Source organism: Poecilia reticulata, chromosome 9, assembly GCF_904066995.2.
Source record: "Poecilia reticulata chromosome 9, P_reticulata-male-v2, whole genome shotgun sequence".
In the NCBI taxonomy this organism is placed as follows: Eukaryota; Metazoa; Chordata; class Actinopteri; order Cyprinodontiformes; family Poeciliidae; genus Poecilia; species Poecilia reticulata.
Genome location: NC_088838.1, coordinates 28,219,332 through 28,243,160, shown reverse-complemented (window position 1 = coordinate 28,243,160; position 23,829 = coordinate 28,219,332). Strand labels below are relative to the sequence as shown.

Below are 23,829 nucleotides of genomic sequence, written 5' to 3'. Positions count from 1 at the left end.
TGTCTGTTTATTGACAGTGACCCTCCTTTGGTAAACAAAAATATCTCGTAACAGTCAAATACCTTGTTATAAAGAATGAGATGTCATAAGTAAGGATTCCTTGGCTGTTTTACTAAACAGAAAACATTTAAAGGATTTTACTTTAACTATATATAGATACAATAAAGAATAAATACATTAAAAAAAGAACTTTCAAAGGCAAAAAGATTTGTGAAAGGAACCTGGATATTTATCCCCATGGTGCAGAGATGAAAAAATAGAAAACTGCTTTACCCAAAACAAGTTTTACGTACTAAAAACACGTTTAATTCAATAATGCATCTTCCATTTTTATTTTCCTTCATTATATCGTTCAGATTCACTAATGTCATGTTGTCTTTTCTTTACCACTCATGATTTATTGCCAGTCAGCATCTAAACAACACTCAGCATCTCTGAGATGAATAATATACTACTTTGCCTTTTCTCATCAATAATCACAGCGCTGTAGAGAATATAAATACATACATACACACTGGTCATGTGTGTTCGAGTATAGGGAAAATAGGATAACAGAGGTAATGTCTTTCAAATTAACATCAAGTTTTCATCTGATAAATCTAAGGATCGTACTGATTGATGCTGAATATATTTAAAATATGTCAGAATGTGTCTTTGTATTATTGTTTTGTACATTCTTCTGAAAATGTTTACTTTTGGGTTGACGATGAGCAAAAAAGCAGACAAGATCCAAAACAAAAACCTTGAACATACTTCAGAAAGTCAGAACAGTTATGTGTGTGTGTGTGTGTGTGTGTGTGTGTGTGTGTGTGTGGTTAAGAGCTAAATAAACTAAAAATGACTAAACATGTCTAAAGAGGTACAATATGTAACTTTTAAACCAGCAAATCAGTTTCTCAGCATGAATTAAAGTAAACATACTTTCTATGTGAATACAATATAATTAGGGCTGCAACTAATGATTATTTAAGTAATCGATTGTTCTATCAGTATTCTGATGATTAATCAATTAATCTGGTTAAAAAATTGGCACATTGTCCATTTTTAATTTAATGACAGAAATCTTTTTTTTTTATACAATATAAAAAATACATTAAAAGATGCAAATAAATAAGTAAAATAAATATTTTACTGCCTACAATGCAATAACATTCTTTTAGTTAAAGCTCGATCATTTGTAGCAAACGATGCTTCTGCAGCTAAAAAATACTTCTGCGCTTTCTACTTGACTTAACATCTGTACAGTGCAGCTATATCTTTACTTTTTGGATTAACCAATTCATAACTGGACAGCAAAAGGTGCATAATAGATTTTTTTACACAATTTCAGTCAGATGAAGCAAAAACTATGTCACTTGAGGAGATTTTTTTTTATCTTAAATGCAAAATGTATTAATTTTTTGTGCAGTGTACTGCTCTGAATATGTTGTTCTTTCAGCAAATGGCCTTTTTTGAGCCTGTATACTCCAGGTAATGATTAATCGATTACTTAATTGGCTGGCGATTATTTGAATAATCGGTTAATCACAACTAATACGATTAATCGTTTCAGCCCTAATACTAAGTATTTACAGTTTGTTTATGATAAGATACATTTGCTCGCAGTCTCCTCTTGGGTCAAACGTCTGTCTGAAGCTACTTACTCTGATGTAACCTGGCTGTCGATCGATCATCGTTCTCTCGGCTGTTGAACAACGGAGGACTAAACAGCGGTGCAGTCACTGAGACCGAGTTTGAAGCTGAGTTGATATGAGTGCTGCTGCTTACTGCCGTTGAAGCAGAGGCTGCAGGATAGACCTGGACGTCAACAGCAACAGAGGTGAGGCCCAGAGAGACGTGGTGAGAGACGAGCAGAGGAGGGCTGCCGTGTGAGATGCTGAGGCTGTGGTGGATGGGTGCGGCACAAGGCTCCGCGCTGCGCAGCGTCAGAGAGGAGTGCAGAGCGTCTTCTCGTCTGGAGGGCGGGGACGAGGAGCGAGAGGGTAAAGAGGATGGAGGGGGAAAGGCGTCCTGGCATGGGCTGTGGTTGTCCCCTGAGATGCTCGTCCAGTCCTCAGTGGACTGCAGCTGGATGCTGGGCTGTGACAAACTGCATCTTTTATCTTCCTCCAGCGATGAGTCAATCTAAAAAATACGGAAGAAGATCAGGGCCATTAAAAAAAAGAATTTTAACTTTAATCTCAGAATCAAAATTGTTTATGCACCATCAGGCAAATCCAGTCTTAAAACTAGAAAAAAAATGTACAAAATACATTTGGGACAGGCTAAAAAGTGAAGTCTTACAAATCCTATGGCAAGAAAGAAACAGTTATGTGATTATTTTTATATGCCAACGACATAATTAAGATACAGCTGAGAATGTTTGGTTATTTTCATTTTGATATAGACGGACACAAAATTAGATTTAGATTTAGAATTTAAAGTCAGAATTCTTTTTTTTTAATTATTGGTCCTAATCCTCTTCCATAGAAAAAGAGTAAACTAGATCCTTATAGATATCTTAAAAATGGGGGGAAAAAAGACAGAAAAAGAAATCCCCAAAAAGTTTTGATGATTTTGTTGAAGGGAAACTATTATGTTTCTGTATTTCCATTTGGGTCTCAACTGCTTCTAAAAACACAGAGCCGATTTTTGGCAATAAGTTAATACTTATTGGTGGTTAGAAAATTACCCGTTTCAAAAACCTCTTGATTGTTAAGCCACAATATGCCTCTTTCTAGCAACCCCAGTCACACCCAGCCCCTTACTTAGCAACCCAAGCGGAGCTCCAGCATGTTTGATCAGCTGGTTTCACCGCTGTATGCGCTGTACAATGGCTGCTGGAAAAGACGAGTGTTTTGTTGCTGACTTACTGTCCAGAAACCCCTTGCTGCATTTTTCTTCATTGTACAGGAGGCTCTACTTCTGCTTTTCAAAGATATATGGTTGTATAATTGCGCATCTGTTTGCAGCCATTTCCACATGCGAGTGTAAACATTGAGGTAGGGGGCGTGGCCAGCAGCAGATGCCCTAAAACATCTCATTATGGAAGGAGCTCAACATAGGCAGAACTGATCAGACTAAAACCTCATAATCTAAGAATGATTTTGTGTAAAAATTGTGAGGAACATGTTTTGTGCGGCCCATAGATCTATCCTGTTCAAGAAAGTTCCCTCTAATTTCCAAACCTAATGCTGATTAAATTAGTAAAATTAATTTCACATGTGTGATTTCAGACCTTGGTGTCAACAATGGGCTCAGGATGAGTCTCCACAGTCACTGAGTGACCCACTGCGGGGTGGCAGGCATCTTGAATCTCTTCAAACGTTGGCTCCATCTGCACAATGACCAGGCTGGGCCCTGGAGGTCGGGCCCGTGTGTCTGACGTGTTGGGGCTCTGCTCGATCACGGTGACAGAGTCATCATCCTCAAAAGCTCTGTACACACAGACAGCTGATGTTTAAGTTACGTTACGTTTGTTTAAGATCCTCAGGACTGCCTTTTCCATATTTTTGTGTTCTGTAGTTTTATATTCACCTGTTTTCATACGTGTGTCCAGCAGCCTGGTGGTCAGCGTGTCTTTTTGGGACTCCAAGATTCCTTTGAGCTGCAAAGGATGTGGCTAACACTAAATTAAGAGGGTTTTTGTTAAGTTTGTTTAGACGATAAGCTAATTTAGCCAATTTTTTTCAACTTGAAAAAAAAAAAATTTAATAAATAACAGCCAAGTTGTTTATGATTAAATGACTTTGCCAGTAACAAGAGCTAAACGTTGAAAGTTGTTTTATTTAGCTGATTCAATGTTTTCCAAGTTTCACTTAGAGTATTAAAAAAGCTAGTTTAGCTAACTTGGCTAACTAAAGTGAGTTCGGTAATTGGGTTTTCCTGTTTCACATAAGATGTTTTGTTTTTTATTAGTATTCAATGTAACTTTTTAAAGCTATTTTGACTAGTTGGTAGGAAAAACTAAACAGGTGAAAAGCTTAGGTTTAGTTCATATTAGCTTACATTAAATAGGCTACGATAAATTAATTTCGATAAGTTTTTGGTAAAACAAAAACAGGGAAAAACGTAAAGAATTAATATTAAAATTGATTTAATATTAAAAGCATCTGGATGTTATTTAGCTTTAAGAGATTGTTAAACCTTTATGTGGAAAAAGTTGTTTAACCAGCCAAAGCTAAACGGGCTTTGCCAAGTCAGCTAGCTTTTCTTGGCTCATATAAAAACATGTTTATAAGTAGCTAGCAGTTTTTATTTGAAACTTATTTAGCTTTCTGTGAAAAAGCAGAAATCTACCTACATTTAGATTGTTTTAGGATAAATAAATACATTTAGTTCATTCTCTTATTTCTTAACACAAGAGTATTAACATTTTCTGGGACATATTTTACATAATACTCCCTCCATGACTTTTAAAACATTAATGTTTGTTTCACATCAAGACAAGAGTTCAGCTTATCAACCTGTTAACTGTAAAGTATTGACAGCTAATTTGTTAGCATATGTTGTGTGAAGCCAGCAATTTTGTAGGTAAAACAAAACTGGGTTTTTTTTTTTACATGTAACTGTCAGATATATCTTGTTGCTGAGTCAAAACACAGAACTGAAAGTGAGAAAAATTTTGAATGACAAAGTTAATCTCCAGACATAAATCTGTCTTGAAACCTTTTTATTTAAAAATAATTTAAAGGATTATTGTTTTAGTACATATGTGCATGTATTGCAAATCACTAATACAATTTAATCAATTTTAAGTTAATATTTTTCTGCTCTTGGCATTTGAAATAATGCTTCCTGTCTTTTGACATGTAAACACAACGATTTCAATGTGTTGTGAACGTAAGGAAACTGGTCTTGATCTGCTAGTTTTGTGGAAAAATTTTTGTTTTTCAGCCAACCAGGACAATCAGAAAATAAAATAATGTGCTACCTGCTCGACCCGGAGGTAAAGGTTCGTTCTTCTGGACGACTGAATAAAAAGTGACGGTTATGAAGATAAAAGCCAGGGATATGCCGACTCCAACCACAATGGGGATGTCGTGTTTCTCAAGAGCAGGCAGCCATGATGGCGACTGTTGTGTTCCTCTGGGAGAAAATAAAAATTAGACTTCTCACACAAAAAGCAACTACAATAATTTGATACATTTTAAACTGATCTGGCACTTTTTAGCTTATGTTTACAGGAAGTAAACATTTCTTGTAATCTTTGATAATGGTTTTAAATTAAGAGTACTCTAAGCGTTCGATAAGTGTTTTAAATATTTTCCTTGGCTGCGTTTACTTCTCTGTTTTACATGCTATGCTAAGCACTTTTTGAAGTGTGTTTCTGAAAAATAAGGAATGCAGCTGAAGGAACTGTCATAAAAATGAGTAAAAAAACATCAAAAATTGAGGGAAAAGTGGAAAACTATTATTCAAGACCATTTACTTCTATAGATTTGATTTTTATCAAAAGATTAAAAGTAAGCTGCTCATTTCACCCACATGGGATCGTTGCTGGTCATTGGGGACTGGGAGGTGTTCCTCTTTTTCCAGTCTGTCAGCTTTGTGCTGTTGGATGGTCGATCTTTCTGCGTGGAGTTCAACCAGTACACATGACTGGTGTTTACTGGGTCTGATACTGGGTGGTGCTGTTGAGATGATCCAGGATTTAACGTTGCTGCTGTGGGTCGATCGTCAAACTGTAATGGCGGAGGTTTGGTGATTAAAGATGGTGGAAGCTGCATGTCGGGGCTTTCAAGATGAAACTTTGGGAGAAAACTCATTGGTGTGGCAGGCCAGTGAGTTGTTTGTTGGGGAGAAGCTGAAAAGAGCAAAGCAGTTGGTTTATTTGGAGGAATGTGTGACGATGTCTCATTTTTGGAGAGGATATTCCTTTGGTGGAAAGAACGGGGTTTCAAAGGATACGATTCCCCTTCAGGAGTAACTTTCACTGAGGGTTTAATTTTAATCTGGGAAACAGAAATCTGTGTTGGTACTGGTGTTTCTGACCCCATCAGTTTGTCTTCTAGATTTACTGGAGACTCATTATTTTCTGTAGATTGCAGAAATTGATGTGGTGACGTCGATGTCGGACTGAAACCCTGACTGGTAGCTGCCGGCGTTGAACTGAGGGGTCGACTAGTGGAAGTTAAATGTTGATCCTTTTCCAGAGGAGGTTTGGGGTTGAGATGTCCTGACAGGAAGTTTGGATGCGGCGGAGGAGGCAATATTGGAGGCTGCATCTGTGAAACAGCAAGCTGCTGGGCTGGATGAGTCACTTCCTCCAAAATCTGATCAGGTCTCGACGGCGGCGCCTTTAACTCAGCTGGGAATGTTCTTGAAAAAGCTGGAGACGTGGTCGTGTTGCTGCAGCTGAAACCTGGAAATGTGCAGAAAAATGTTTCTCTTTTATTGATAGGTGAGATATAATTAATCATGAAGGAAATGTCCTTCATTGAGCTCGTCTATTGTTCACCTGTTTGTTTTTATTGAAGTAAAAAGTTTTGTTTTTAATACTGATTGGAAAAAAATAAGAAATATCAGATTCTCAAAGCAGTAATCATGCATCAATAAGATATAATATGGTTGCCAAAGCTTTTATAGCAAGTTTATAAACAATTCTTGCAAACTTTAAGGAGTGATATATGGAAAATGTAAGTACACTATAAAAACATCAAACATCAATGCTAAAATACCAGCAGCTGTGGCAGAATTTTACCATATCAATATGGATTTTAATGTGTTTGTACAGTAAAATCCGTAAATATAAATTTTACCACATTTATACAGTAAAATTGGCAACCACAGCTGACTTTTTTTTTAATAGTATACTTTTGGTTTAGTATGCTTGAAATTTGACAAAGCTAACTTAAAAGTAACTTTTCACCAAAATATATAAGCTTGTTTTTAATCAATTTGTGAATATAGACAGAAAAGTGCAAGTTCCATTTTTTCACATTTTTCCTGTTTTAAGTGAAAACAAATCTGCCAGTGGAAGTTGTACTCTTTACATCTTTATTCAAGAATTAGTCAAACTTAACACAAGCTTATTTAACTTGCTGAAAAGTTACTTTTAAGACAGTTTTGTCTTAAGGTGGACCACAATGGTTGCACTAAAACCTAGACCAAAAATACTTGGTAAGATTTTGTGTTTTGCAGATGGTTTAATGCATGTGCTGTTTTTTTTGTCAACACCCTGCTCACCTGAGAGAGACTAGAGTTTGATCCTGGTTGTCAGTTTTATGCTTATAAACATTTTTATTTAATTCTTTAGGGTCGCTGCAGGCTGGAATCTGATCAAGCTGCAGCCTTTTGATTCTTTGTCATAAAAGTAAAGTTATTCAGTCTAAAGGAAACTGGATTTCTTGCTCTGTTTAGCCTTTAAACTGAGAGACGAGCATGATATGATTTGTAACAACTTTAGTTTAAAAGAATTTGAAAAATTGAAGTTAAAAATCAAGGAAAAAACCCTTTGCAAGTTGAGGTCTTTAAAATCTCGAAGGAATGTTTTGTCTCTGAATCGTAACTATTCAAAAAGATTAACTTCACACCCATATAAAACACCACAAGCTGAAAATCGTGCAAAAACAGAAGTAGTTACTGTTGCCTACAGAGCTGTAAAAGTTTTTCTGCAAACACGTACATGTTGTTAACTTTTGCTGAGCCATCAGATGGGGATGATGAGCTGGTCGAAGGTTCTGCTCAGCTGAAACATGATGATCCTCGCTAACATTAGAGCTCTTAAAAATAACAAAACAAAGGATTTTATGAGAGCAAATTCATCTGATGCTGAAACATCATTAACCACAAATGTATTAAATGGATGAAATGCCACAAATGTCACAAATGTTGCATGTGAAAGTGATAAATAATGAAATGTTGCCATTTATGAAGCTCTGCTGAGAACTGAAATGATGCATGAAAAGCAAATAAACAATCTGCTCAATGATTTTCCACACAAGCCTGAGGAAAAGTTTTCACATCTTTACTCACAGCAGACAGAACCAGTTTTGTCTGTTTGTCTCTAGAAGCAGGACGATCTTCAGCTTAGCAACAAAAACAGCATCAAGGAGAATCAGAAACTCGCGCAGAAATCCATCTTCAGCTCACTTATTTTTGAAGAGCTAATCTGATGTTCAATTGCACATTTAATAGTAAACATTTAGATAGTTTATTTGATCCAAATCACACAAAAATAATAATAATAGTCCATCAACACTCCAACTGCAACCAATGAGATTCAAAACCAAGTCAAAGAGAAATAATTTATGTGTTGTATTGATTGACCCTTCAGTGTTAATTACAAATGAACGATTTTCACTCTTTGTAGCTTTAGTATAAGAAATATTTACATAATCAATAGTTAAATAGAACAAGAGAAGAAAAAACCCCAGAAGTAATTAAATCACCAATATGAAAGTTTCAGATTTCAGGTAAAGCTTTGAATCATTCTCTATTTCAATTCCCTTTTAATCTGTTTTAACTGCTGCCTTTTCATTCACATATAATTGTGCGAATTGTAATTATGAAAATACATTTTCATAATTTATTTTCATAATAAATTATGAACATGTATAATTTATTGTGAAAATGTTAATGTTTATGGAATTTTAATGTTTTCATTAAAATTCCATGTTTAATGGAAACATGGAAATTTTTGACAAAACATTTTTGGATAAAAAGTTTTTGTGCTGGGATGAGGTCGTTTTTCAGCTGCGTCAAAATATGTGTATTTCAATAAAACTGCAATAGAAAATATTTTTTTAATCACATGATTCATGTGACCAACAGCAGGATGTTACTACTGGCTGAAAAGACAAAAAAGACAACAGGAAGTAGAAGGAGGATGAGGCGCTGCATGTTTTTTACGACTTATCGAGTGAACAAACTTATTCACGTGATTTTAATTGCGTTTCTCATTTAATGGAAACACTGCAATTGCAAAATTTATTTTTTTCGACATAACGACATATAGTTTTGCGCACATTTGTAATGGAAAGGACGAGGAATAAACACACCTGTGACAGCGAGGACTGCGTGTCTCTGATGGCGTCCAGCTCTGTTCTCAGCAGTACAGATGAACTCTCCTGCATCCGAATGCTGAATTCTGGAAATGTGCAGGGCTCCACTTTCTGCATCAGGTCAAGCAGAGCTGACATGTAGTTACATCCAGGCTGAACCAGTTCACATGCAGGACTCACCGTCAACATGTCTGGTTTCAGTGCGGCTGATGGGAGAACGAGTCTCCGCTCTGGTCCAGCTGTATGTGATGGGCTGAACCCCAACGGCTCGGCAGGGCAGAACCTCTGATGATCCGACGGTGCTGCTCACTCTGCTTACAAAAGTCACAATAATGGGACTCACTGGAAATAAGAAAAAAAAAAGAAAAATCCATTATGTACATACAACTACTCAGAGTATAATTGCCCAAACAAAACATGTAATATTTTGAGTAATTTGTTATTTAATGTCCATGTTTGACTAATTTATCTTTTCTTCTCCAATGTGAGCTGTAGTGGAATAGTTAATTAAAGAGATAAATCCTGAATATGTAACGATTAGGGCTGAAACTATTAAACCAATTAATCATGATGAGTCAATTATTCAAATACTCGTCAACTATTTTAGTAATCGATTAATCGTTACCTGGAATATAAAGACTCATAAAAGGACATTTGGTGAAAGAACAACATACTCAGAGCATTAATTAAGCAAAAACTGCACAGAAATGTATATTTTATGCATTTTAAGACAAGATGAAGATGAATTGATCATTGATTTGTGGCTAAGTGTGCTTCATACCCAGAAAAAGATTTATTTAGTTTATTGTGTCACAACATCATCATTAATGTATACTTGACTTATCTTGGATCCAAGAACCTACGTTAGATATAAATTCAGTACTTTTTAAATATAAATATAAAGTAAGCGTCACCAGCAACTCTCAGCAGGGCTGTGCTGTGGCTTCTTCCCAAAATGTTGGAGGCTTCACACACGTAGACGGCCTCGTCGTAGAACCTGGCTGACTGGATGTAGAGCGTAGCATTTCTCTGTCTGGATGAGAGAGGCACACGGTACGAATGAACTCAATTAATAAGAAATTATATTTTTCGCATACGCAAGCACTGGATACAAAGTTAGAGAAAAAGCAGATCAACACTGTAGAAGACAGCTTTAGGTTTGCTTCCTTGAACAGGTTGGGACAGATCTATGGGTTACACAATGCATGTTCATTCGATATTTTGCACAGATTCATCCTTAGATAATGAGATTTTAGTGCCATGAGATGTTTTTGGGCCTCTTGTCATTTTACATCAAAATAAGCTGCTGATGGCCACGTCCCCAAACTCAACATTTACACTCATCTGAAAGTGGATGAAATAAAATATACAATCATACAACCGTACATCTTTGAAAAGCAGAAGTAGAGCCTCCTGCACAACCAACAAAAATACAGAGTGGTTTCTAGATGGTAAGTCAACAAAACACTTCTCTTTTCTAGCAGCCATTGTACAGCGCATATAGCGGTAAAACTAGCTGACCCAAAGTGCTGGATCGCTGCTTGGGTTGCCAGATTACAGTACAGTTCCTGGACATTTTGGAAATGGCTCATATTTCAGATAGTAAAAAAAAACATTAACTTATTGCCAAGAAATGAGTGGGTGTTTTCTAGAAGCAGTAGGGACCCAAAAAGGAAGTACAGAATATACAAAATATGCATAACAGGTTCCCTTTAAAAACATGGAAAAACAAGAAACTTGTGTTCTTTGCGAGAATAAAACAAAAGATTAAAGATTTTTAAAGAGTATTGCTTTTTAAAATTTTTGTTAAGTGTTTTATTCAACACCAACATGGCGACCTACCCGAGTGCAACCTTCCCTCCGGTTTGCTTGGAGTGCCCTCTTTTCATCCAGCTGATGGAGGGCAAAGGATGACCGGACGCCTCACACTCCAACACTACTGGGGCTCCCACAGGAACCATCAATACTGTGGGCCACAATTTCACTAAAGGAGGGGCTTACAGGAAGAAAGAGAAAGAAGAAATAAAATTTTCTGAAACCCAAACTCATTTTTTTCATGCTACTCTGGAAAAACACAAAATCTTACCAAGTATTTTGGTCTAGTTTCTAGTCAAAATATATTAGTTCACTTTGAAGTAAGAGAACTTGCTTTCAGAATGAGCTGTTTTAGGGCCTCTTGTCATGTTAAGTCCCTATTACTTGCTGAAAAGTTACTTGTAAATTAGTTTTGTCTCGTTTCAAGGGTACTTGCACTAGAACAGAAACACTTGTTAAGATTTTGTGGTTTTTTTGCCCTGCAGTCTGGGGCAGCATGTGTAGTTTTGTGTTTTTCCCACACCCAGCACAGTCAGAGTCGCTCTTCTAGAAGTGAGGAATCTTTGGAGATGAGAGTTTGACGCCCTGCAGAAGTAAATGCCACCATCATGCTCCTGTACGCTGAAGGAGAAGCATGAAAAATGCAGTAAGTTTTGCTAGAGTGGAAGATATTATAGTTATCTACCCAATTATATGTGTTTTAGAAGAGAGACCTGTGAAAGAAGAGGTCTCCGCTGGGTAACACAGTCATGTTTACTGCTGGAGAGAGAAGCTGGTTGCCTTTGAACCAGGACACATCAGCTTCTGGTCGACTGTATGGAGGTCTGCAGGTGAGCGTGACGTTTTCTCCTCTCCTGACGATCAGGCTTGAGGGCTGCTGCACAAAACTCCAATGCATGTCTGAAAACACATGACTGCATGCTCAAATGTGTGACTGTATCTGCTTTTGGTAAATTTTGTTAAAATTCAAAGTACCGGCAAGAAGCAGGAAAGCTGACTGTGACTTGATAGTCTCCTCCTGGTTTAATGCTTCACAGTGATACCAGCCCTCGTCCTGCTTTGTCACATTTCTAATACAAACACAAAGGAAGCTGTAGTTTTCAGCAGATAAAAACTCAAATTCAAAGATTCAAAATCTTCAGTTTTTGTCTTAGTTCTCATACTGATTGGATTTACTGAGGTTGCTAAGATCTTTAAAAACAGAACTCATGAAAATGTAATCAAAGAACTGTTTGCAAAGCTGCAGTAAACTCAAAAATAAACACTAACGTTCACTATATGAAAATAAAGACTGATGTTGAGCTGTGTGGGTTTGTAAATGGCAGAACTTTTATTAAAATACAACTAAAATTTTCATCAAGATTAAGACCAGATGAAAGAAACTGTAGATTTAAACAATATAATCCCTATCATTAATATTTCAACCTATACATTCTGTAATTTTAACAAATTAAGAAACTACAGTGTGTACAAATATATATTATCGCAGCATATTTTCACTGATTTGATTCATAATTTTCATTTAAAAAAGTTTGTAAGGAGATTTTAATATGCTCCTTTCAGGTGTTTTGGGGCCTCTTGCCACTTTAAATCCAAATAAACTGCTGCTGGCCACTCCCCCTAATTCAATGTTTACACTTGCACGTGAAAATGGCTGAAAAGCATCAGTAGCGCCTCCTGTAGAATGCAGCAAGTTTGTCTTTTCCAGCAGCACATACAGCAGTAAAACCAGCTGACCAACCGTGCTGGAGCTCCGCTAAGGTTGCTAGGTGATGGGCTGGGCTCAGCCGGGGTTGCTAGGTAACGGCTTGTAACTTAACAATGAGGAGGTTGTTGAAGCAGCTTATTTTCCAGACGCCAAAAAAGCATAAACTTATTGCCAGAATTATTTATAAGCCCTTAGGTTGTTTTTAAAATCAGTTGAGGCCCAAACTGAAGCATTAAAATGTACAAATGTGAATTTTTCATAATAGGTTCCTTTTAAAACGTGTGTGAAACTCAGTTTCATTTTGGGCCATATCAATACTCTGAACGTTCTTAGAGGGTCGGTTGTGCCAGAATGCATTGATAAAACCCAATAAACTGTTAAAATAGTAATAAATAGCTGTCACTCCAGGATTTTGATTGTTTTTGTGTTTTGTTTTTGTAATCAAAATCACAGATCTTGTGGTGCTAATTTAGAAATATTTGTAAGGAATTTTTATATTTGCTCCAATGTAAGATTTTAAATGTGACGTTTTATTCCTCGCTGTATCGGTTACAGACTACAATCAAGTAAGGCTGAGGCAGCAGTCAATTAAACCCAATGTTTCTGACCAATTTTGAGAAAAACGTTTTCAATAAAATCTGAAAAATGTGGCGATCTGTTGATTTTGTTAGAATTTAGCAGATTTGTAAAAAACTGCTGGGACTTAATGATGTCATTTGGAGTCTAGAGGGCCACATAAAAAGCTGCAGCTGGCCAGATTTGGCCCTCGGGTCTTGAGTTTGACACGTGCTTTAAAACTACAGGAGAAAAGAAACCGAATGTTTCCCTGCTGTCCTGTGGGAAACAGTGTCTGACCTCAGTATGAGCAGCTGCCCATTGTTCAGGAGGCTGAATGCGGCCGAGCAGTTCGACAGGAGGCAGCCGTCTTTGAACCAGTGCACCATGGGAACAGGGAAGCCACGGACTGTGCACTGCATGGAGACCTCAGTTCCCATGGTAACCGTGATGTTGTCAGGGCCCTGGATGAGCTTGAGACGCAGAGGAACACCTACCGCACAGACGGAGTTTGTCATAAATGCTGTGGGTTAACCATGCGTTTTTCAAAAAGTGACTGTTCTCACCTTCCACAGTTAGCTTAGCTGGTTTACTCCTCCTGCTGATGTTCAGCAGAGAGTTGTGTGCGACACAAACGTACATCCCATCATCCTGCAATGTTACATTGAAAAGGTGCAGCGTGCCTGAAGTTTTCTTCTGTTGTCCTCCTCCATATTCCCCCTTAGCAGGAAAGAAATCAGAAAACTTTGTTAAATTATCAGAAAACTTACACTTTTGCCGTTATTTAAATGTGTTATTTTTCTCTGCGCCTCTTTCCAAGCTACCAAATACTTCAGATTTCAAAATAAGCAATTCTACCTATTAAATATTTAAGACTGATTGAGAAAGTAGCAGGTAAAGCAAACACATTCTGACAATGATTCATATAAACGTATTCAGCTTTTTATGCTGATACAAATACGATGTTAAATCGGCGTAATAATCCTGAGCCAAAGAAAAACATCAAAAGAAGAGAACAAGGATGAAGATACAAAGATAAATAATAAGTTTTTTATCACTTAATAGAGGTGTTAAGCAGAGAGTTTATCAGAAGCAATAGATTCAGAATATGACCTTGTTGACTGAATTTGGCTTTTATTAATTCAGGGAGTTTTAGAAATAAAGATAATTGGCATCATTAGCATCATTGAAAGTAATTGAGAAGGCATTAAAACTATTAAACTATTCAGTCAGAGTTTATCAGGAGTTTTTAAACAGACTGCAGATAAATTAAAATGTTAAAAGTTTAGACAGATCTTAGAAGTAGAGGATCAAAATAAAACTTTTTTTTCCTGAAAAAGAATCTGTTTAATGTCTCTCTAAGCAATCCATTAGGATTTATGAATTAAAATGTTCTGTTTTGACCTGCCTCACCTGAAACTGTCTGCCTCTTGTGGCTATCCGTCCGTCTTTGAGCCATGAGACGTTTGCTGCAGGCGAACTTTCTCCAGACACACACTGCAGGAAAACAGCCTCTCCTTCTTTCACTGTCTGGTCCTGAGGACTAAAGAAAACATCCTCCAAACCTGGAAACCAGAAACATTAGAGACACATTTCACAGATATTAAATCCAGTTATCACTCAGAAATGTAGCTGCGTGGCCCCTGCTCCCTGTCGGATCCTTGTCATGTGTCGTGTTTTGTCTACGCTGCCTCTGGTTCAGTCGTGTATTAGTCTGCAGTTGCTAGCAGGGTCTGAGCTCCTAGCCTCACTGCTCACCTGTGCTGCCTGGATTTTGTGTTTCTCTTCATTAAAACCGTCATTTTCACCAGTCCCAGTGTCCACCACGTCCATCATTCACCACAATAACCACAGTTAATTACAATAAGAAACATCCAGTGGTAACAATAAAGCATAAATTCATGCACAGTGACACCTGTGGATGCCTTTTGTTAAAAATACAAACCAAAAGGAGTCGACACTTTCTGACTAGCAATCCTTTCTCAGATCAGTATTTATAACTTCTGCTAAAATATTTTCTCACAGCTAAAAATTGTTTTCTACATAATATATATTTAGTTTTTACTATCATTGTTATTATATGGTGCAAGAACCTTATGATGCAAACTAAAGCTGTTACAAGTCTTATGGATAGTTCAATATTTATGATGCATTTTGCATCTTAGTGAATGCAATGTGTTGCTGAAGAATTATTTAAATGCTTTGTCCTGGGCATAAACATGCATAAAATCAAAAGAAACAGAATTAAAAGGTAAAAGTCGTTTCTGAACCAATATCAATCTTTCCAAGTTGAGAAAACTTTTCCTGCATCGTCTTAATTCTTTAAAGATGATATTTCAGTTAAATTTGTTTGCTGTTTGTTAATTGTGGGTTAGAAAAATAACATCATTGTGCACTCCTCAAATCCAAACTGGGATAGAGTTATAAAAAATAGGTTTTGTAAATACAATGCATTATTATAATTAAAGTCAGATTTGGTGAATAATGTGAAAGAGAAGCCTGCAGGACTCACCCAGAGGAGATGCGACTGCCGAGCCAAACAGGATGAGCGAGCAGACCAGGGAAGTCATCTGTGACAACAAACAGATGGAGACACAGACCTGCATCCTACTGCAGAGCTCCATCAGAAGCAGGAAACCAACATGCAGCTTCATCCATGGTGCCAGTCTGTGATGTGCACATAAAAGTAAAGTGCATCTTCTTAAATATTTTCATGCAAACTGATGTATATTGAGTCCTGCATAGTGTTTTGTATTATTCTGATAATAAGACTCCAAGCAGGCAGCAACTATATAAATATCCGTCACTTTATCTCTTTAAGTAAGTGAAATGTCTCTGAACAGAGGTCTAGTTTTTGATCAGTTTCCAGTAAATGTATTCAGCAGATGAATTTAACATAATTCACTCCCCGCCTCTTGTTCTCTTGAGCCCTCCCTTGTCGCTTTGCTTCGTTCCTCTTTTGGTTGTGAGTCTGTGTGGCACCACGGCGAGCTCAGCTTTGTCCTCTTTAGTCCCTTGAATGGGCACAGCCTCTTTATAGAGCTCACACGGTGGCCCTCCACTCAATGAAAGTGACATGAAAAGAGGCTGCGCAGCTTTGTACTGTGAAGATCAGTTATTGGCCCCTGCGAGGACAGCTACCCGTCTGATCGGTCGCGCTTTCATCGAAGGGTCTGATCCCTTTTAGTTTGAACCTGACACAAATTTTTGGTTTTGCACTGATGAAGTTGCAAAAAAGTTCTACATAAGTAAATACTTATGACAGTGGTCAACAGCCAAAATAATTGTCTGGGGTTTTGTGCTGAATCCAAAAATCACATTGGTTTTGCTCAATCAGGTCATTATATAAAACATCCAGTGGCAACAATGATGTTGACTATGAATGCAACATAAGCATCAAAATGCATGACTTGTTCTCACATGGATCTGTTTCCTGAGAATCTGGGATCAATGAGTGATGAGCAGAAGGAGAGACTCCATCAGGACATAACAGAAATGGAGATGTAATGTTCAAGTCACATGTACTTACCCCTTATCAGTGTTTACTATTCAGCTTAAATACAAGTTTGTAACATTTAATTAATACACTCTGTTAGAAAACCTTGTGTGGATTTGGATTTAATTCTTTTAGATCTGTGTTTATCTTTCCTTTTGAAGATATTTTCATACCTCTATTTGTGTTAATTAGTCTCTCCGTCCCTTAGTTTATCTGACTTCCTCCTGCCACGGCTGTTTTGTTTTACTTCTGTTTGTATTTTAATGCTTTGTGTTTTTGTTTCAGTTTTGCACTGGATTTCATTTAGGCATATCAGAGTAGAGGGGGTTAAACACAAATGTATAATTTGTGCTTAAATTATACAGTATAATTTTCCCTCCATGTCAAACATATTTGTGCTGGTTGGTTACATAAAAGCCAAATAGAATAAACCAAAGTTTGTGATTTTAATGTTAAAAAATATGTAAAAATTTAAAAACCTGCATGTTTTTCTTTTATTAAACCATTAGATTCTGTAATTATTCGGCAAATCAGTGAACAAAACTGTTGTGCTATGTCGTGCTATATCACTCCATGCCACTAGGTGGAGCCGAAGACGAGAAGTAGATGAGAAACGGTAAGAAGAGTAAGAATGATTACGGCGGTGTTGCAAAATACATGACGGTACTGTGCTCCCTTAACATCATAATATCAGGTTCTTCAAGTCGATTTTATCAATGTACAAAATATCGTAAAAATTTACAATCGTCTGTGATTTAAAAAATAATCAGTGTTTGTTTTGCTGCATGTTTATTCTAACACAAAACCAGTTAATGTTGCAGTCAATCCAAGTAGCATTAGTCTGCAACCTTTCTGCTCCAATTTCTGCAAACCTTTTCCGCCTTTAAAAGAAATATTTTCAGGGAACAAAACAGGAATCCTGTCTGGACATACTTGACCCGGTAAAAGAAAACATTATCAGTACAGAACTAATGTTATTCTCGATTGCTAAGCTATGAGTGAATTGCTCCGTGGGTTTCCTGTAGAGCCAGCGGCTGCTTGTACTGACACAATACTAAGAGCTTGTGGGTGTTTTTATTTGTTTGACTACGAAGGCTCACAGCAGATCATTTACACTGTTTAGCATGTCATTGAAGAGGTTTTTAGCCTTGAATGATTGTTTCCTTGAATGTTTTCCACATTTTCTCACGTCACTCCAACAAATTTTAGTGTCATTACAGACAAGGTGAAAATATTATCTTGTTTGCACAAATCTTTTTAACTCTGATGCCCCTAAATACTAAAGTTATTAATCTCTGATACCTCTGCTGAGAAAACCTCAGAGGTTTCTTTGAGAACATTACCAAACAAACAGCATCAGAAACACTGGAGACAATTCAGGAAAAAAGTTATCAAAATGATTAGCACAGAGTTGGATTATAAAACAGAAGCCAAACTTTAAGCAGAGAAATGTTCAATTCATCATCTGAAAATAAAAAAAATTATGACACAACTGCAAACCTAAAAAGACATGGCTGTCCAACTAAAGCTCTGGTCAAAAGAAGCCAAAACTCAATATGCAAAATGTTTAGTGGTAAAAGCAAAATTAGCTACAGAAGCTGAAAGTGGACGTTTTCAGTATATACTTTTTCTCAATGGTTTTCTCGAGATCGTTAATCTCAAGAAAGCAAAGTTTGTTTTCTTAAACTCAAGTTTAGCTGACGCTATTGAAGGAAGGAATCAACTTTGTTTTCTCAAGATTGTTTTATTATTTAGAGAAAACGTTGGGATAAAGAATACGCGGAAATGTTCGCTCTCAGATTCTGTAACTAGCAATGTACGTCACAAATGAAAAAATATAGAAATGGAACCCTTTAGATGAGGGATATTTGATTGTTTTTAATCATGTGGACCTAAAAACTGATCTCAAATGTTCATCAGCTTTGTAGTTTAAAGCCACTTATTCTTATATTTGTTTTAGTCAAAATAAGAACCATCCACAGCACAATATTGCATTAATAAACACTACATAGGTTCTAATTATTGATTAGAAATCAGGAGAGTAGATTGATCTTTGTTAATCCATCAATAATTGATGCTTGGACTGTGTTCACATAAATGTAGGCTAATGGAAGCTAAAGTCACAGCACTCTCAATGACGGGAATGTGGAGCAGTTTCCAAAAGTGAGATAATTTAAATTTAACTAAAGCTTCAGAAAAGACCATCTTAGTTAGAGATCTGCTCTCCTGATCATTTTTCTTTCTTTTCCAAGAGTTCAGCCAATGTTTATATTGTACTTTTGGTTTTTAGTGTTGAGATTCCCAGATTTGCTGACAATTGGTGTCATTATGCATGCTAGCAGAATAAGCTGAAATGTTGACATTTTAATATTACACATTTAGGATGTTTTGACGCTAAAATATTGCAGAGAAAATACAAACAGAGCTGTCAGAGCAGTAGCTTCTGGTTTTCTCACTCACATGGCTGCAGACAGCGTGCTACTACAGCCAGATGAAATCCTTGCAAATGTAAATTAGTTCAGCATAATCAAATGGAAATGAAAGTACAATTGTGTCAATTTATAATCTATGCAGGGAGGGTTATTTTAATGAAGAACAGCAGACATGGTTGGTGAAATGTTACATCAGCAGCAATAATGGAAATATTGTTAAAAGTTAGCAGTTTATCGCAGAGATGTGAAGAACATTAAAGGAAACAGCAACATAAATTTTCATCAGTAGTAGACGGAGTCAATGAATGTCTGCTGAACCAGTCAAGTCAGAGGTGATTTTTGGACTTTTCATAAGAATTGATCACTTTTATTTGGTGTAATTTTTACTTTTTTTGTTATTATTTTTAGTTTAATGAAGCTACATAGTACAAGAGTTTCTCTATTGAAAAGTCGTATGTGGTTGTTTCAAACAAATCAATAACAAAACAAAACAATACAAATACAAAACATTTGAGCTGCATTTAGTTGTGTCTGCTGTCTCCTACACTTTAGGTAAAATAAATTGTATATTTTGAACCTAAATGTGTGAGTTTGTGAAAGATAAGCTTACAGTGTTAACTTTTTATTAATTTTATCAAACCTTCAAGAATTGACTAGAGTTTTAAGGTTAGCACTTAAAAAAGCTGAAAGAAGAAGAAGTCAGGAGTGGGAACTATTTCCCAGAGTTTTTGAATCCTGTGTGGCATCATGAGTGAAATGGAAGTGAAGTCCTTAAACATTACAATTTAGTAAATTGTTAATATTGAGTACAGTCTGAGTCTACTGTAATTTACACTATGTCAGTATAGTGTCTAAATTCTTACATACTTGTTATGTGCTTCGGGCACATTATCATTTTTGTCTATTCCTTTTCCTTCCTGAGGGCCTTAATGCTTTTCCTTGTTTTCTTATAGACTTTAGTTGAATGACCTTTTGTTAATCTATTTTGGAGTTTGGATAATTCCTTTTTGGTCATTTAATTACGTTAATTTGTGGCGCTGTTGGTCCGCCTATAAATAGGCTGGCTTTCGGCATGTTGACGAGGCCCGCCATCTTCCTGCCTGAGCTCCGCCTTTTCCACCCGCTTCCGCTCGCTCCACCAGTCGCTGTGGGCCGCAGCTGACTTTCCAGCCTGCCATGTGGTATTTCTGTTAGACTTTGGTTGCTATTCTTGTGATTTTGGCCTGGTGGGACCGGTTGTCCTGTTTTCGATCTTTCTTTTCATTAGATTCTTTTTTGATTTAGTCCGGTACCAGTAGGGGCTTCGACGGCCCTGTATAGGGTTGGCCCCCTGCTGTACCGTTTTGTTCTGTTTGATCGGCTCACCAGGTCCAACTTTCTGTTAATACTTTTGGGGTTTTGTTTTTCTTTACTTTTGGGACACGGGATCTGAGGGCCTTAATGCTATTTTCTTCGCAGAAAATCAGAAGAAGCTGACCTAAGAAAATCCAAGTGAAGAGAATTTATTAATAAAACATTTTGTTAAACCCTCATCTTTTTGTCTCGTGTCCTCAAATATATTGTGCCCTTGGTGGACGCAACAATACTCAATGATTAATATTAAAAATGTGGTGAAAGATACTACAGATTTGGATTTTATGAATAGCCAGAAAGGTGGTTCCATCTATCAGGCACACCCACTAGAGGAAAACAAACGCACCCAGAATAACCCTTTCATTCCATTGGCTGAGAGGTTGCCAGGCGATGGTACTTTTTTGTTTTGAGTGCAAGCAGAAAATAATTTGCAAGGCAGCAGAGAGGTTTGCAAGTGAAGATTTGTTCCAAGCAGAAACAAGTTTTGAGCGTGAAGGCAAAAGTTTGAGAAAGTTTGAGAAAGAGAGCAGAAGTTTTGAATACAAGCATTACATGTTTTGATAAGAAAGACAAAGTCCTGCTTTCAAACTGAAAGTGTAAGCAAAAGTATTAAAAATTTTGAAAACAATACATGAAATCCTGCTTTTGAGCTGAAAATGTGTGCTCTCAAATTATGGCATAAAATTTCCCAGCTACCCTTCTCCACATTCAGAAAAAAACTCTGATCACATTCTCATTAATCTGGGTTTCCATAAGTATTTGGACTGCAGAAAAACCGACGGGTAAATGCTACAAATATTTGAAAAGTTAATGATGAAGCTGGGTACTGTTGAGGAAAAATTAATGAATGAAGGTAGATTGAGCATGGTTATTTTGAACAAAAGTCTTAATTTAGGCAGGTTTGTGTTAAAAATGTTATCTAAATAACTAGAGATAGATATTTTTGAATTTACATAAACACTACAGACGAGAGACTGTCTGTTATCAGGGAAGAACCGCGCCATAAATTAACTCTGGCACACAGGCCGTGTCTCAAATGAGCAGGCAGCGAGGAGACATGTCAAGTTATCTCCCATAGGGAGAGAAAGCACTAAAAACTTGTTCAACGTTCACATGCAAGAAAAGGTTCAGGGTCAGACCACTTGTCAAAAATTAAATCATGATAATCGAAAGGGAGCGTTCACTATCTGTTTTATCCATCTTCGTTTTGTGCACAATATCGGAAATCGGATAACAGTTCGTTCTGGATATAGAGTCTTGACAGGCTCTTGCATGGAAACGTTCCCTCAGGATTCAACACGACGAGATTCAAAGCTCATCAAGGGGATGAGCTTTTAAATGGACAGATCCAAATTGGAGCCTGCCATACAAATACAAGGCCATTACGGAGTACAACAAAATTTGCCTGCAAAAGATCATCATGCGGAAAAGACAGATTATACCACCTTGCAACCACTAGACTTGATTCAAACAGCCACGAGATATAAAAATAGCAACCTGTGGTTAGAATGGATGGTCCAGACTGCCAGTGGACCCAAAGTTGGAAACTGTGTAGCTTGTGTCACCGTTGTGCCAACTGACAGCAGTTGGGGTTTTAAGTGCATGGTGGGTCTAATTAAGGAAGCAACTCCGGTAAATTGCACCACTTTCGCCAGCGTATATCTGCCCATTGGAGACCGATCAGCAAACAGGGTTGGACTAGAAGTTAGGACTACACAACTACTGCAAGGGCAACAGACTATACGTAGGGGTTTCCCATAAAGTTGAGGGAATCTGTGCCATGACTCATCTCGCCGTGCCACTCATGGTTGTTGGCAAAAAACTTAAACCTACTAGACAGGAACATTTTCCCAGCTCTCTCACATGCAAAAGAAGGCACAAACACTTGGCTAACACTTTTGATCTAACTCCCCCACCTACATCGACGCCATAGGTGTACGCAAAAGAGTTCTGGATGAATATGAATGAGCGGATCAAATTGCATCAGGGTTTACAAACATACCTTTGGTATCTTCACTGCTCCCAGTTACTCCCAACAAAGACATTGACCTAATCAATTATGTCCATTATAATGTCTTGAGGTTAGCCAATCTGACATGAAGGCCAAAAACATAACTGGCCCCCACTTTCTTAACGGCAGTGCAAAACAGGATGACTTTAGACATGTTGCAGCACATTTTTGCAAATGTGTGCTGCACTTTTATACCCTATAATACCGCCTGATGGGACCATAACCAAAGCATTAGAAGGTTTAAAAATCATTGAGTAAAACTATGCCAAGGATTCAGGGATTGACAGAGGGCTGGATAAATTGTTGACCAACTTGTTTGGGAAATAGAAGGGTACTATGTCAGTTTCTACTGCTACATTTTTAGCTAGTCATTACATGTGAATTTTGCTGTGTACCATGTGTCCACTTGCTTATCGTCTCATTACTGCCGCTATTCAAAAGGGGAGTAGCAGCCCCTCTGCTCCACCTCCCTACCAGATGTTGTTTCGAAGCATCAGTGAAGAAGACATCGACCAAGAGGGAATGGAGCTGATTGTAACTCTGTAGGTAGAATCCTGAGAAAGGTTCAAAATTCCAGATCAAAGATTATGTCTGATTGCAGGCTGATGGCCTCTCTGTACCATGGATTGGGATTCAGAACAGCAACGGAGAAGATCTCTTAGCAGAGGTCAAAAGGGGAAATTGTGGGAATACAAGTTTGACTTTAATGATTCTTACGTGGTGTTGCACTGTACTTAGTTTTTCATATGGATGGATTAGTCAGTTGTAGTTAGATCAGTAGAGTTTTATAACAGACTAAATTCTTAGAGGTGTGTAGGACACATGTATAAATCTGCAAAATCAACATTTAAGGATACAAGCTGATATATTGCTGAAAAACTTCTGTCTCCTTATTTCCATTTATTTTTAATGACTGAACTTATTCGTGTGCTTTTTAATCACATTTCTTATGTAGTGGAAACATGGCAATCACAAAATTGTTTTTTCATCTTTAGCAGAATATTGACAACATTTTGTGCACATTTGTAATGGAAACGTAGATTATGGTGCATCCCTATTTCATTTTTCTTTAAATATGGATATTATGTTCATTTAAAGTATTTTATTATTGCAAATTATGCACAATTCTCATAATTGTGCATTGCAAAACAAAAATGCAGGATTCTCCATGAATTTCTGTGATCCCAAAATCATAAAAAACTAAATAATGGTATAAGCTATAATTTTTTGCACATCATTTGTTTGAGGCTCAAATTCTTGTCTTCGTTCCTGTTTGCCTAAACCTCTACTCCATAGTGGTTACCATAGCACTAGTGTTTCATTGTTTTCCAACTTGTTGGTTAACAGAAAAGTATAACAGGAGCTCTGCGGCGGATCAATCGATGCAGATCGATTAGTATTTATAACATCTTAGGTGTTTGTGTCTGTTTAATAGAAAACAGATGGAATCAGGAAGTTTTTTTTTTTTTTACATA

General features: G+C 37.0%; 1 protein-coding gene across 2 annotated transcripts; it reads right to left on the bottom strand.

Annotated features, from left to right (window-relative positions):
* LOC103469905 (uncharacterized) lies at positions 1-23,785 on the bottom strand. 2 transcript variants are annotated; one of them, XM_017306489.2, is made up of 18 exons: positions 15,575-23,785; positions 14,476-14,627; positions 13,629-13,782; positions 13,363-13,555; positions 11,775-11,869; positions 11,513-11,699; positions 11,323-11,420; positions 10,827-10,980; positions 9,899-10,017; positions 9,165-9,326; positions 8,982-9,095; positions 7,957-8,009; positions 7,607-7,703; positions 5,467-6,343; positions 4,913-5,067; positions 3,517-3,607; positions 3,218-3,416; positions 1-2,124 (listed from the first exon to the last, which is right to left on the bottom strand). In XM_017306489.2, exons 1-18 carry the CDS (start codon positions 15,714-15,716, stop codon positions 1,636-1,638), a joined length of 3,531 nt encoding a protein of 1,176 aa, XP_017161978.2. In that variant the 5' UTR covers positions 15,717-23,785; the 3' UTR covers positions 1-1,635. The 2 variants fall into 2 exon arrangements, with proteins under 2 accessions (XP_017161978.2, XP_017161979.2); XM_017306490.2 differs by having other exon boundaries at positions 3,517-3,586.
* Positions 23,786-23,829: the final 44 nt, after the last annotated feature.